Source organism: Somniosus microcephalus, chromosome 11, assembly GCF_052327205.1.
Source record: "Somniosus microcephalus isolate GS21.2 chromosome 11, FLI_Smic_1.0, whole genome shotgun sequence".
In the NCBI taxonomy this organism is placed as follows: domain Eukaryota; kingdom Metazoa; phylum Chordata; class Chondrichthyes; order Squaliformes; family Somniosidae; genus Somniosus; species Somniosus microcephalus.
This window is the reverse complement of record NC_140997.1, coordinates 114445664-114458980: the sequence shown is the minus strand read 5'-3', so window position 1 is coordinate 114458980 and position 13317 is coordinate 114445664. Positions and strand designations below refer to the sequence as shown.

The 13317-nt window shown below is 51.1% G+C and overlaps 1 protein-coding gene across 1 annotated transcript in view; it reads right to left on the bottom strand.

Annotated features, from left to right (window-relative positions):
- Positions 1-13317, bottom strand: part of plxnd1 (plexin D1) — a 447766-nt gene that overhangs the window by 77201 nt on the left and 357248 nt on the right. Inside the window, exons 17-18 of the mRNA XM_086001196.1 lie at positions 5651-5797; positions 1592-1706 (exon numbers count right to left, since the gene is read on the bottom strand). Of these exons, the coding sequence (XP_085857322.1) occupies positions 1592-1706; positions 5651-5797 (262 nt within the window). The remainder of the gene's footprint in view (positions 1-1591; positions 1707-5650; positions 5798-13317) is intronic.

Here is a 13317-nt window from a genome sequence, read left to right as displayed (position 1 = left end):
GGGATTGGGGGCAAGGTATTGACTTGGCTAGAGAACTGGTTGGCAGACAGAAAGCAAAGAGTTGGAATAAACGGGCCTTTTTCCGAGTGGCAGGCAGTGACTAGTGGGGTACTGCAGGGATCGGTCCTTGGACCCCAGCTATTCATAATATATATTAATGATCTAGACAAGGGAACTAGATGTAATATCTCCAAATTTGCAGATGACACAAAGCTGCGTGGGCGTGTGTGCTCTGAGGAGGATGCCGAGAAACTCCAGGATGATTTGGACAGGTTGGATGATTGGGCAGAAGCATGGCAGATGCAATATAACGTGGATAAATGTGAGGTTATCCACTTTGGTGGCAAAAACAGGAAGGCAGATTATTATCTGAATGGTAATAGATTGGGAGAAGGGGAAGTGCAACGAGGCCTGGGTGTCCTTGTGTACCAGTCGCTGAAGGCAAGCATGCGGGTACAGCAGGCGGTTAAAGAGGCAAATGGTATGTTGGCCTTCGTAGCGAGAGGCTTTGAGTACAGGAACAAGGATGTCTTGCTGCAGTTGTACAGGGCCTTGGTGAGACCACATCTTGAATATTGTGTGCAGTTTTGGTCGCCTTATCTGAGGAAGGATGTTCTTGCCATGTGTGGTGAACCTGTGGAATTCTTTACCACAGAAGGCAGTAGAGGTCAGTTCATTAAATATATTCAAGAAGGAGTTGGATATATTTCTCAAGGCTAAAGGGATCAAGGGGTATTGGGAGAAAGCCGGGACCGGGTACTGAATTTGGATGATCAGCCATGATCGCATTGAATGGCGGAGCAGGCTCGAGGGGCCGAATGGCCTACTCCTGCTATGTTCTATGTTTCTATGAAAGGAGATGGTGGGCGTGAGGTCGGGGCTGGTGGGCGTGAGGTCGGGGCTGGTGGGCGTGAGGTCGGGGCTGGTGGGCGTGAGGTCGGGGCTGGTGGGCGTGAGGTCGGGGCAAGGGGCATGTCCCAGGATAGTGAAACAGGTCCATGCACAGCTAGTGATGACAGTGCAGCAGCAAAATGGTTAAGTACGCTACCAAGTCACGATGTCTCACTTCACAGAGCAAGGAGAGCAAAGTGGTCCACAAAGGCAGCATAGGTAGAGTGCCAGGGGTCCAAGCATCGTGTCCTCACCTCCACCTCAACCTTGGCCCAGTCTCTGCTCACAGCGACCAGAGGCCATGGTCATCACTCCAGAACAGGGTGGGCATCAAGCGCAAGCACTCAGGACTCTGCCAGTTCCTCACCAGTGTCCGCCTCAGGGCAAATGACAGGAGTAACATAGGAACAGCAATAGGCCATTCAGCCCCTCCATACAGTCAGATCCTGGCTGATTAGTACCAGGCCCCCAGAGACAAGTTATTTCTGGCACTCAAGTAGGGTGTATAAAGGGAGCCGGCCAAAGGAATTGCATCAGCACACTCGGTGAATCAGATTTCATTACAAGACCATGAACTTCTCTTTAATTCCCTCCAATTGAGGAGCAGAAGGAGCCCTAGAGTGTTCGCACACACTAAATGCACACGTGTCTTTCCTGATCTTTCCCACATCCACGGTCCAGGCTGAAGTGAAATGCTTACCAATGGCACAAGCCAGCAGCAACACGACACACACCACGATCGACACCACAATGGAGGTCTCACTCTCTCCCAGCTGCACCATCGCTATCGTCTCATTGTATTTACCCACTCGCACCTGCAACAGAAGCCACACAGGCAGGTGATCATCCGAGGGATACAGCACGGCTCAACCCAGTGTAGACCAGGATACAGCACGGCTCAACCCAGTGTAGACCAGGATACAGCACGGCTCAACCCAGTGTAGACCAGGATACAGCACGGATCAAACCCAGTGTAGACCAGGATACAGCATGACTCAACCCAGTGTAGACCAGGATAGAGCACGGCTCAAACCCAGTGTAGACCAGGATAAAGCACGGCTCAACCCAGTGTAGACCAGGATACAGCACGGCTCAACCCAGTGTAGACCAGGATACAGCACGGCTCAACCCAGTGTAGACCAGGATACAGCACGGATCAAACCCAGTGTAGACCAGGATACAGCACGGCTCAACCCAGTGTAGACCAGGATACAGCACGGCTCAACCCAGTGTAGACCAGGATACAGCACGGATCAAACCCAGTGTAGACCAGGATACAGCACGGCTCAACCCAGTGTAGACCAGGATACAGCACGGCTCAACCCAGTGTAGACCAGGATACAGCACGGCTCAACCCAGTGTAGACCAGGATACAGCACGGATCAAACCCAGTGTAGACCAGGATACAGCACGGATCAAACCCAGTGTAGACCAGGATACAGCACGGATCAAACCCAGTGTAGACCAGGATACAGCACGGCTCAACCCAGTGTAGACCAGGATACAGCACGGATCAAACCCAGTGTAGACCAGGATACAGCACGGCTCAACCCAGTGTAGACCAGGATACAGCACGGTTCAACCCAGTGTAGACCAGGATACAGCACGGATCAAACCCAGTGTAGACCAGGATACAGCACGGCTCAACCCAGTGTAGACCAGGATACAGCACGGCTCAACCCAGTGTAGACCAGGATGCAGCACGGATCAATCCAGTGTAGACCAGGATACAGCACGGCTCAACCCAGTGTAGACCAGGATACAGCACGGATCAAACCCAGTGTAGACCAGGATACAGCATGGCTCAACCCAGTGTAGACCAGGATACAGCACGGAACAAACCCAGTGTAGACCAGGATAAAGCACGGATCAAACCCAGTGTAGACCAGGATACAGCACGGATCAAACCCAGTGTAGACCAGGATACAGCACGGATCAAACCCAGTGTAGACCAGGATACAGCACGGATCAAACCCACTGTCGACCAGGATACAGCACGGATCAAACCCAGTGTAGACCAGGATACAGCACGGATCAAACCCAGTGTAGACCAGGTTACAGCACGGATCAAACCCAGTGTAGACCAGGATACAGCACGGATCAAACCCAATGTAGACCAGGATACAGCACGGATCAAACCAGTGTAGACCAGGATACAGCACGGATCAAACCAGTGTAGACCAGGATACAGCACGGATCAAACCCAGTGTAGACCAGGATACAGCACGGATCAAACCCAGTGTAGACCAGGATACAGCATGGATCAAACCCACTGTAGACCAGGATACAGCACGGATCAAACCCAGTGCAGACCAGGATACAGCACGGCTCAACCCAGTGTAGACCAGGATACAGCACGGATCAAACCCAGTGTAGACCAGGATACAGCACGGCTCAACCCAGTGTAGACCAGGATACAGCACGGATCAAACCCAGTGTAGACCAGGATACAGCACGGACCAAACCCAGTGTAGACCAGGATACAGCACGGATTAAACCCAGTGTAGACAAGGTTACAGCACGGATCAAACCCAGTGTAGACCAGGATACAGCACGGATCAAACCCAGTGTAGACCAGGATACAGCACGGATCAAACCCAGTGTAGACCAGGTTACAGCACGGATCAAACCCAGTGTAGACCAGGATACAGCACGGATCAAACCCAGTGTAGACCAGGATACAGCACAGATCAAACCCAGTGTAGACCAGGATACAGCACGGATCAAACCCAGTGTAGACCAGGATACAGCCCGGATTAAACCCAGTGTAGACCAGGATACAGCACGGATCAAACCCAGTGTAGACGAGGATACAGCACGGATCAAACCCAGTGTAGACCAGGATACAGCACGGATCAAACCTAGTGTAGACCAGGATACAGCACGGATCAAACCCAGTGTAGGCTAGGTTACAGCACGGATCAAACAACTTGTATTTATAGAGCACCTTTAACACAGTAAAACATCCTAAGTTTCTTCACAGGAGCATTATAAAACAAAATTTGACATCGAGCCACATAAGGAGATTGGGGCAGATGACCAAAAGCTTGGTCAAAGAGGTAGGTTTTAAGGAGCGTTTTAAAGGAGGAGAGAGAGGTAGAGAGATTTAGGGAAGGAATTCCAGAGCTTAGGGCCCAGGCAGCTGAAGGCACGGCCATCAAAGGTGGAGCGATTAAAATCGGGGGTGCTCAAGAGGCCAGAATTAGAGGAGTGCAGAGATCTCGGGGGGGGGTTGCTGTAGGGCTGGAGAAGGTTACAGAGATAGGGAGGGGCGAGGCCATGGAGGAATTTGAAATAAGGGTGACAATTTTAAAATTGAGGTGTTGCCGGACCGGGAGCCAGTCAGCGAGCATAGGGTGATGGGTGAACGGGACCTGGTGCGAGTTAGGATATGGGTAGCAGAGTTTTGGATGAGCTGAAGTTTACGGAGGGTGGAAGATGGGAGGCCGGCCAGGAGAGCTTTGGAATAGTCGAGTCTGGAGGTAACAAAGGCTTTGATGAGGGTTTCAGCAGCAGATGAGCTGAGGCAGGGGCGGAGTCAGGCGGTGTTACGGAGGTGGAAGTAGACAGTCTTGGTATTGGAGGTGATACGGGGTCAGAAGCTTAGCTCAGGGTCAAATACGACACCAAGGTTGCGAATAGTCTGGTTCACCATGTCCAGGGACCAGTGGAGTGTGTCTGTTTTACAACCTGCTCTGTTTGCACCACCTGTGCTGTATCCCTGGTGGTATAAGCACTAGAAGACTGGAGCCAGAGAAACCCGTGAGACTTTACAATCCCCCCAAGGGACTATGCAGTCTTTAGGTTGAATTCAACAAAGCACATCTGCTCGCAGGCTGGAGCAGGGATCGTATTGGCATGCTCGGCCCTGCACACTCCGGCACATTCCAGAGACACACACAAGATCAGTGTGCGGAGCGGAACCGTCACACTACCGCTGTAGTGGCTGCCTTCTAAGCACTGGGTTAAGGACATGATTGGAGTTTGCTGCACTGTCGGAGGTGCAGTCTTTCGGATGAGATGTTAAACTGAGACCCCTGTCTGTTCTCAGGTAGAAGTAAAATATCCCGTGACACTATTCGAAGATATTCAGGGGAGATCTTCCCAATCTCCCAGCCAATATTTATTCCTCAACCAACATCACTGAAACAGATTATCTGGTCATTATCTCATTGCTGTTTTTGGGACTTGGCTGCTGCAATTCCTATATTACACAACAGTTTTGCTACTATTTGGAATGCGCTACCTGAAAGGGCGGTGGAAGCAGATTCACTAGTAACTTTTAAAAAGGAATTGGATAAATACTTGGAAAGGAGAAACGTGCATGGCTCTGGGGTAGAGCAGGAGAGTGGGACTAATTGGAGAGCGGGACTAATTGGAGAGCTCTTACAAAGAGCCGACACTGACACAATGGACCAAAAAGGCTTCCCTCTGTGTTGTATGATTCTATGATTACAACAGTGGCTACACTTCACTTCACTGGCTGTGAAGCGCTTTGGGACAGAGTGATGTTGTGAAAGGCGCTGGAGAAAAGCAAGGTCTTCCTTTGTTTATTTGTGTCTAATCCAAAAAGTAGCTGAGCTGAGCAGTGCTTGTGGCACAGAGCAGACATGGAGCGAATCTCCATCAATCCCCAGTGTAGTGAACAGCTCCAGCACTGACACTCCTCACCCCGACTCGTGTGAAATAGCCTGAAATACTGAGCAATGTCCGAGTCCCATATTAGGGGTTAACAGTTACCCTCTTTCCTGTTACTTACTGTGACAGGCAACTGCCTCTCATCAGAGTCCATCGAGACATTCACTGAACAATGAATCTTTCCCTTCACAACGTAGATGTCGCAGGGAAAAGGGCCAATCATCACTTTGTATTCTTCTGGTGCCAGGTTCAAGTTATCTTGTACTTTCTGAGGAATCAGATACAGGAAACAATGAGCAACAGAGCGAGAGAGGAGAGAGAGGACACAATGAGCAACAGAGCGAGAGAGGAGAGAGAGGACACAATGAGCAACAGAACGAGAGAGGAAAGGACACAATGAGCAACAGAACGAGAGAGGAGAGAGGGGAAACAATGAGCAACAGAGCGAGAGAGGAGAGGACACAATGAGCAATAGAGCGAGAGAGGAGAGGACACAATGAGCAACAGAGCGAGAGAGGAGAGGACACAATGAGCAACAGAGCGAGAGAGGAGAGAGAGGACACAATGAGCAACAGAGCGAGAGAGGAGAGAGAGGACACAATGAGCAACAGAGCGAGAGAGGAGAGGACACAATGAGCAACAGAGCGAGAGAGGAGAGAGAGGACACAATGAGCAACAGAGCGAGAGAGGAGAGGACACAATGAGCAACAGAGCGAGAGAGGAGAGAGAGGAGACAATGAGCAACAGAGCGAGAGAGGAGAGGACACAATGAGCAACAGAGCGAGAGAGGAGAGAGAGGAGACAATGAGCAACAGAGCGAGAGAGGAGAGGACACAATGAGCAATAGAGCGAGAGAGGAGAGAGAGGACACAATGAGCAACAGAGCGAGAGAGGAGAGAGAGGACACAATGAGCAACAGAGCGAGAGAGGAGAGAAAGGACACAATGAGCAACAGAGCGAGAGAGGAGAGAGAGGACACAATGAGCAACAGAGCGAGAGAGGAGAGAGAGGACACAATGAGCAACAGAGCGAGGAGAGGACACAATGAGCAACAGAGCGAGAGAGGAGAGAGAGGACACAATGAGCAACAGAGCGAGAGAGGAGAGAGAGGACACAATGAGCAACAGAGCGAGAGAGGAGAGAGAGGACACAATGAGCAACAGAGCGAGAGAGGAGAGAGAGGACACAATGAGCAACAGAGCGAGAGAGGAGAGAGAGGACACAATGAGCAACAGAGCGAGAGAGGAGAGAGAGGACACAATGAGCAACAGAGCGAGAGAGGAGAGAGAGGACACAATGAGCAACAGAACGAGAGAGGAGAGAGGGGAAACAATGAGCAACAGAGCGAGAGAGGAGAGGACACAATGAGCAATAGAGCGAGAGAGGAGAGGACACAATGAGCAACAGAGCGAGAGAGGAGAGGACACAATGAGCAACAGAGCGAGAGAGGAGAGAGAGGACACAATGAGCAACAGAGCGAGAGAGGAGAGAGAGGAGACAATGAGCAACAGAGCGAGAGAGGAGAGAGAGGACACAATGAGCAACAGAGCGAGAGAGGAGAGGACACAATGAGCAATAGAGCGAGAGAGGAGAGAGAGGAGACAATGAGCAACAGAGCGAGAGAGGAGAGGACACAATGAGCAACAGAGCGAGAGAGGAGAGAGAGGACACAATGAGCAACAGAGCGAGAGAGGAGAGGACACAATGAGCAACAGAGCGAGAGAGGAGAGAGAGGAGACAATGAGCAACAGAGCGAGAGAGGAGAGGACACAATGAGCAACAGAGCGAGAGAGGAGAGAGAGGACACAATGAGCAACAGAGCGAGAGAGGAGAGGACACAATGAGCAACAGAGCGAGAGAGGAGAGAGAGGACACAATGAGCAACAGAGCGAGAGAGGAGAGAGAGGACACAATGAGCAACAGAGCGAGGGAGGAGAGAGAGGACACAATGAGCAACAGAGCGAGAGAGGAGAGAGAGGACACAATGAGCAACAGAGCGAGAGAGGAGAGAGAGGACACAATGAGCAACAGAGCGAGAGAGGAGAGGACACAATGAGCAACAGAGCGAGAGAGGAGAGAGAGGACACAATGAGCAACAGAGCGAGAGAGGAGAGAGAGGACACAATGAGCAACAGAGCGAGAGAGGAGAGAGAGGACACAATGAGCAACAGAGCGAGAGAGGAGAGAGAGGACACAATGAGCAACAGAGCGAGAGAGGAGAGAAAGGACACAATGAGCAACAGAGCGAGAGAGGAGAGAGAGGACACAATGAGCAACAGAGCGAGAGAGGAGAGAAAGGACACAATGAGCAACAGAGCGAGAGAGGAGAGAGAGGACACAATGAGCAACAGAGCGAGAGAGGAGAGAGAGGACACAATGAGCAACAGAGCGAGAGAGGAGAGAGAGGACACAATGAGCAACAGAGCGAGAGAGGAGAGAGAGGACACAATGAGCAACAGAGCGAGAGAGGAGAGAGAGGACACAATGAGCAACAGAGCGAGAGAGGAGAGAGAGGACACAATGAGCAACAGAGCGAGAGAGGAGAGAGAGGACACAATGAGCAACACAGCGAGAGAGGAGAGAAAGGACACAATGAGCAACAGAGCGAGAGAGGAGAGAGAGGACACAATGAGCAACAGAGCGAGAGAGGAGAGAGAGGACACAATGAGCAACAGAGCGAGAGAGGAGAGAGAGGACACAATGAGCAACAGAGCGAGAGAGGAGAGAGAGGACACAATGAGCAATAGAGCGAGAGAGGAGAGAGAGGACACAATGAGCAACAGAGCGAGAGAGGAGAGGACACAATGAGCAACAGAGCGAGAGAGGAGAGAGGACACAATGAGCAACAGAGCGAGAGAGGAGAGAAAGGACACAATGAGCAACAGAGCGAGAGAGGAGAGAGAGGACACAATGAGCAACAGAGCGAGAGAGGAGAGAGGACACAATGAGCAACAGAGCGAGAGAGGAGAGGACACAATGAGCAACAGAGTGAGAGAGGAGAGAGAGGACACAATGAGCAACAGAGCGAGAGAGGAGAGAGAGGACACAATGAGCAACAGAGCGAGAGAGGAGAGGACACAATGAGCAACAGAGCGAGAGAGGAGAGGACACAATGAGCAACAGAGCGAGAGAGGAGAGAGAGGACACAATGAGCAACAGAGCGAGAGAGGAGAGAAAGGACACAATGAGCAACAGAGCGAGAGAGGAGAGAGAGGACACAATGAGCAACAGAGCGAGAGAGGAAAGGACACAATGAGCAATAGAGCGAGAGAGGAGAGAGAGGACACAATGAGCAACAGAGCGAGAGAGGAGAGAGAGGACACAATGAGCAACAGAGCGAGAGAGGAGAGAGAGGACACAATGAGCAACAGAGCGAGAGAGGAGAGAGAGGACACAATGAGCAACAGAGCGAGAGAGGAGAGGACACAATGAGCAACAGAGCGAGAGAGGAGAGAGAGGACACAATGAGCAACAGAGTGAGAGAGGGGAGAGAGGACACAATGAGCAACAGAGCGAGAGAGGAGAGAGAGGACACAATGAGCAACAGAGCGAGAGAGGAGAGGACACAATGAGCAACAGAGCGAGAGAGGAGAGGACACAATGAGCAACAGAGCGAGAGAGGAGAGGACACAATGAGCAACAGAGCGAGAGAGGAGAGAGAGGACACAATGAGCAACAGAGCGAGAGAGGAGAGAGAGGACACAATGAGCAACAGAGCGAGAGAGGAGAGAGAGGACACAATGAGCAACAGAGCGAGAGAGGAGAGGACACAATGAGCAACAGAGCGAGAGAGGAGAGAGAGGACACAATGAGCAACAGAGCAAGAGAGGAGAGAGAGGACACAATGAGCAACAGAGCGAGAGAGGAGAGAGAGGACACAATGAGCAACAGAGCGAGAGAGGAGAGGACACAATGAGCAACAGAGCGAGAGAGGGGAGAGAGGACACAATGAGCAACAGAGCGAGAGAGGAGAGAGAGGACACAATGAGCAACAGAGCGAGAGAGGAGAGAGAGGACACAATGAGCAACAGAGCGAGAGAGGAGAGGACACAATGAGCAACAGAGCGAGAGAGGAGAGAGAGGACACAATGAGCAACAGAGCGAGAGAGGAGAGGACACAATGAGCAACAGAGCGAGAGAGGAGAGAGAGGAGACAATGAGCAACAGAGCGAGAGAGGAGAGGACACAATGAGCAACAGAGCGAGAGAGGAGAGAGAGGAGACAATGAGCAACAGAGCGAGAGAGGAGAGGACACAATGAGCAATAGAGCGAGAGAGGAGAGAGAGGACACAATGAGCAACAGAGCGAGAGAGGAGAGAGAGGACACAATGAGCAACAGAGCGAGAGAGTAGAGAAAGGACACAATGAGCAACAGAGCGAGAGAGGAGAGAGAGGACACAATGAGCAACAGAGCGAGAGAGGAGAGAGAGGACACAATGAGCAACAGAGCGAGGAGAGGACACAATGAGCAACAGAGCGAGAGAGGAGAGAGAGGACACAATGAGCAACAGAGCGAGAGAGGAGAGAGAGGACACAATGAGCAACAGAGCGAGAGAGGAGAGAGAGGACACAATGAGCAACAGAGCGAGAGAGGAGAGAGAGGACACAATGAGCAACAGAGCGAGAGAGGAGAGAGAGGACACAATGAGCAACAGAGCGAGAGAGGAGAGAGAGGACACAATGAGCAACAGAGCGAGAGAGGAGAGAGAGGACACAATGAGCAACAGAACGAGAGAGGAGAGAGGGGAAACAATGAGCAACAGAGCGAGAGAGGAGAGGACACAATGAGCAATAGAGCGAGAGAGGAGAGGACACAATGAGCAACAGAGCGAGAGAGGAGAGGACACAATGAGCTGAGCAACAGAGCGAGAGAGGAGAGAGAGGACACAATGAGCAACAGAGCGAGAGAGGAGAGAGAGGACACAATGAGCAACAGAGCGAGAGAGGAGAGAGAGGACACAATGAGCAACAGAGCGAGAGAGGAGAGAGAGGACACAATGAGCAACAGAGCGAGAGAGGAGAGAGAGGACACAATGAGCAACAGAGCGAGAGAGGAGAGAGAGGACACAATGAGCAACAGAGCGAGAGAGGAGAGAAAGGACACAATGAGCAACAGAGCGAGAGAGGAGAGAGAGGACACAATGAGCAACAGAGCGAGAGAGGAGAGAGAGGACACAATGAGCAACAGAGCGAGAGAGGAGAGAGAGGACACAATGAGCAACAGAGCGAGAGAGGAGAGAGAGGACACAATGAGCAACAGAGCGAGAGAGGAGAGGACACAATGAGCAACAGAGCGAGAGAGGAGAGAGAGGACACAATGAGCAACAGAGCGAGAGAGGAGAGAGAGGACACAATGAGCAACAGAGCGAGAGAGGAGAGAGAGGACACAATGAGCAACAGAGCGATAGAGGAGAGAGAGGACACAATGAGCAACAGAGCGAGAGAGGAGAGGACACAATGAGCAACAGAGCGAGAGAGGAGAGAGAGGACACAATGAGCAACAGAGCGAGAGAGGAGAGGACACAATGAGCAATAGAGCGAGAGAGGAGAGAGAGGACACAATGAGCAACAGAGCGAGAGAGGAGAGAGAGGACACAATGAGCAACAGAGCGAGAGAGGAGAGAGAGGACACAATGAGCAACAGAGCGAGAGAGGAGAGAAAGGACACAATGAGCAATAGAGCGAGAGAGGAGAGAAAGGACACAATGAGCAACAGAGTGAGAGAGGAGAGAGAGGACACAATGAGCAACAGAGCGAGAGAGGAGAGGACACAATGAGCAACAGAGCGAGAGAGGAGAGAGAGGACACAATGAGCAACAGAGCGAGAGAGGAGAGAGAGGACACAATGAGCAACAGAGCGAGAGAGGAGAGAGAGGACACAATGAGCAACAGAGCGAGAGAGGAGAGGACACAATGAGCAAAAGGGCGAGAGAGGAGAGAGAGGACACAATGAGCAACAGAGCAAGAGAGGAGAGAGAGGACACAATGAGCAACAGAGCGAGAGAGGAGAGGACACAATGAGCAACAGAGCGAGAGAGGAGAGGACACAATGAGCAACAGAGCGAGAGAGGAGAGAGAGGACACAATGAGCAGCAGAGCGAGAGAGGAGAGAGAGGACACAATGAGCAACAGAGCGAGAGATGAGAGAAAGGACACAATGAGCAACAGAGCGAGAGAGGAGAGAGAGGACACAATGAGCAACAGAGCGAGAGAGGAGAGAAAGGACACAATGAGCAACAGAGCGAGAGAGGAGAGAAAGGACACAATGAGCAACAGAGCGAGAGAGGAGAGAGAGGACACAATGAGCAACAGAGCGAGAGGAGAGAGAGGACACAATGAGCAACAGAGCGAGAGAGGAGAGAGAGGACACAATGAGCAACAGAGCGAGAGAGGAGAGAGAGGACACAATGAGCAACAGAGCGAGAGAGGAGAGAGAGGACACAATGAGCAACAGAGCGAGAGAGGAGAGAGAGGACACAATGAGCAACAGAGCGAGAGAGGAGAGAGAGGACACAATGAGCAACAGAGCGAGAGAGGAGAGAGAGGACACAATGAGCAACAGAGCGAGAGAGGAGAGAGAGGACACAATGAGCAACAGAGCGAGAGAGGAGAGAAAGGACACAATGAGCAACAGAGCGAGAGAGGAGAGAGAGGACACAATGAGCAACAGAGCGAGAGAGGAGAGAGAGGACACAATGAGCAACAGAGCGAGAGAGGAGAGAGAGGACACAATGAGCAACAGAGCGAGAGAGGAGAGAGAGGACACAATGAGCAACAGAGCGAGAGAGGAGAGGACACAATGAGCAACAGAGCGAGAGAGGAGAGAGAGGACACAATGAGCAACAGAGCGAGAGAGGAGAGAGAGGACACAATGAGCAACAGAGCGAGAGAGGAGAGAGAGGACACAATGAGCAACAGAGCGAGAGAGGAGAGAAAGGACACAATGAGCAACAGAGCGAGAGAGGAGAGAGAGGACACAATGAGCAACAGAGCGAGAGAGGAGAGAGAGGACACAATGAGCAACAGAGCGAGAGAGGACACAATGAGCAACAGAGCAAGAGAGGAGAGAGAGGACACAATGAGCAACAGAGCGAGAGAGGACACAATGGATACTGGACAGTGATCAGGAGCAGGAACTGTTAGATCCGTGTGTTAATGGAGACACGGAATGCAGGAGTTGATTTAACAAGTGTTTACTGAACAAAGTCTGGAGGTGAACTAACTACACAAGACGCTACACAGGCTTATATACCCGAGTGGTCACTACTGGTACTACAGTATACAGGGGCTTCAAAAACATAGTTCCTCTTAAAAGGTACATACACTACAATTCTTCCCCTTTTAGATAAATAGTACATAACATTTTAAGTAATCATTAAATAACATTTTTACAAGAACAATAATATACACATTTGCTGAAGTTAATCAATTACAAATTCAGTCTCTCTGGAGGCTTCCTGACTCAGCCCGGATAACGCCTCGGTGGTGTAGTAGGTTCTTTTGGCAAGGTCGATTCGGCTTCAATGCCAGTGTCGGGTTCATCTGGTTCCAGTATCACCGGATCGGAGGTAGATACTATGGGTATCTCTGCTTCATCACTAGGCATATAGAGTTGTGGTGTAGGTTGTCCTTTTTCGGATGACTCTATGATCTGGTCAGCATGGCGCCTTATTATGCTTTCTCCAATGTCCACGGTATACATCAGCGGTCCGAGTCGTGTGCAAATAGTTCCAGGCTGCCATTTCTCGGTACGGTAGTCCCGGGCCAAAATTGGTTGACCTATCTGGA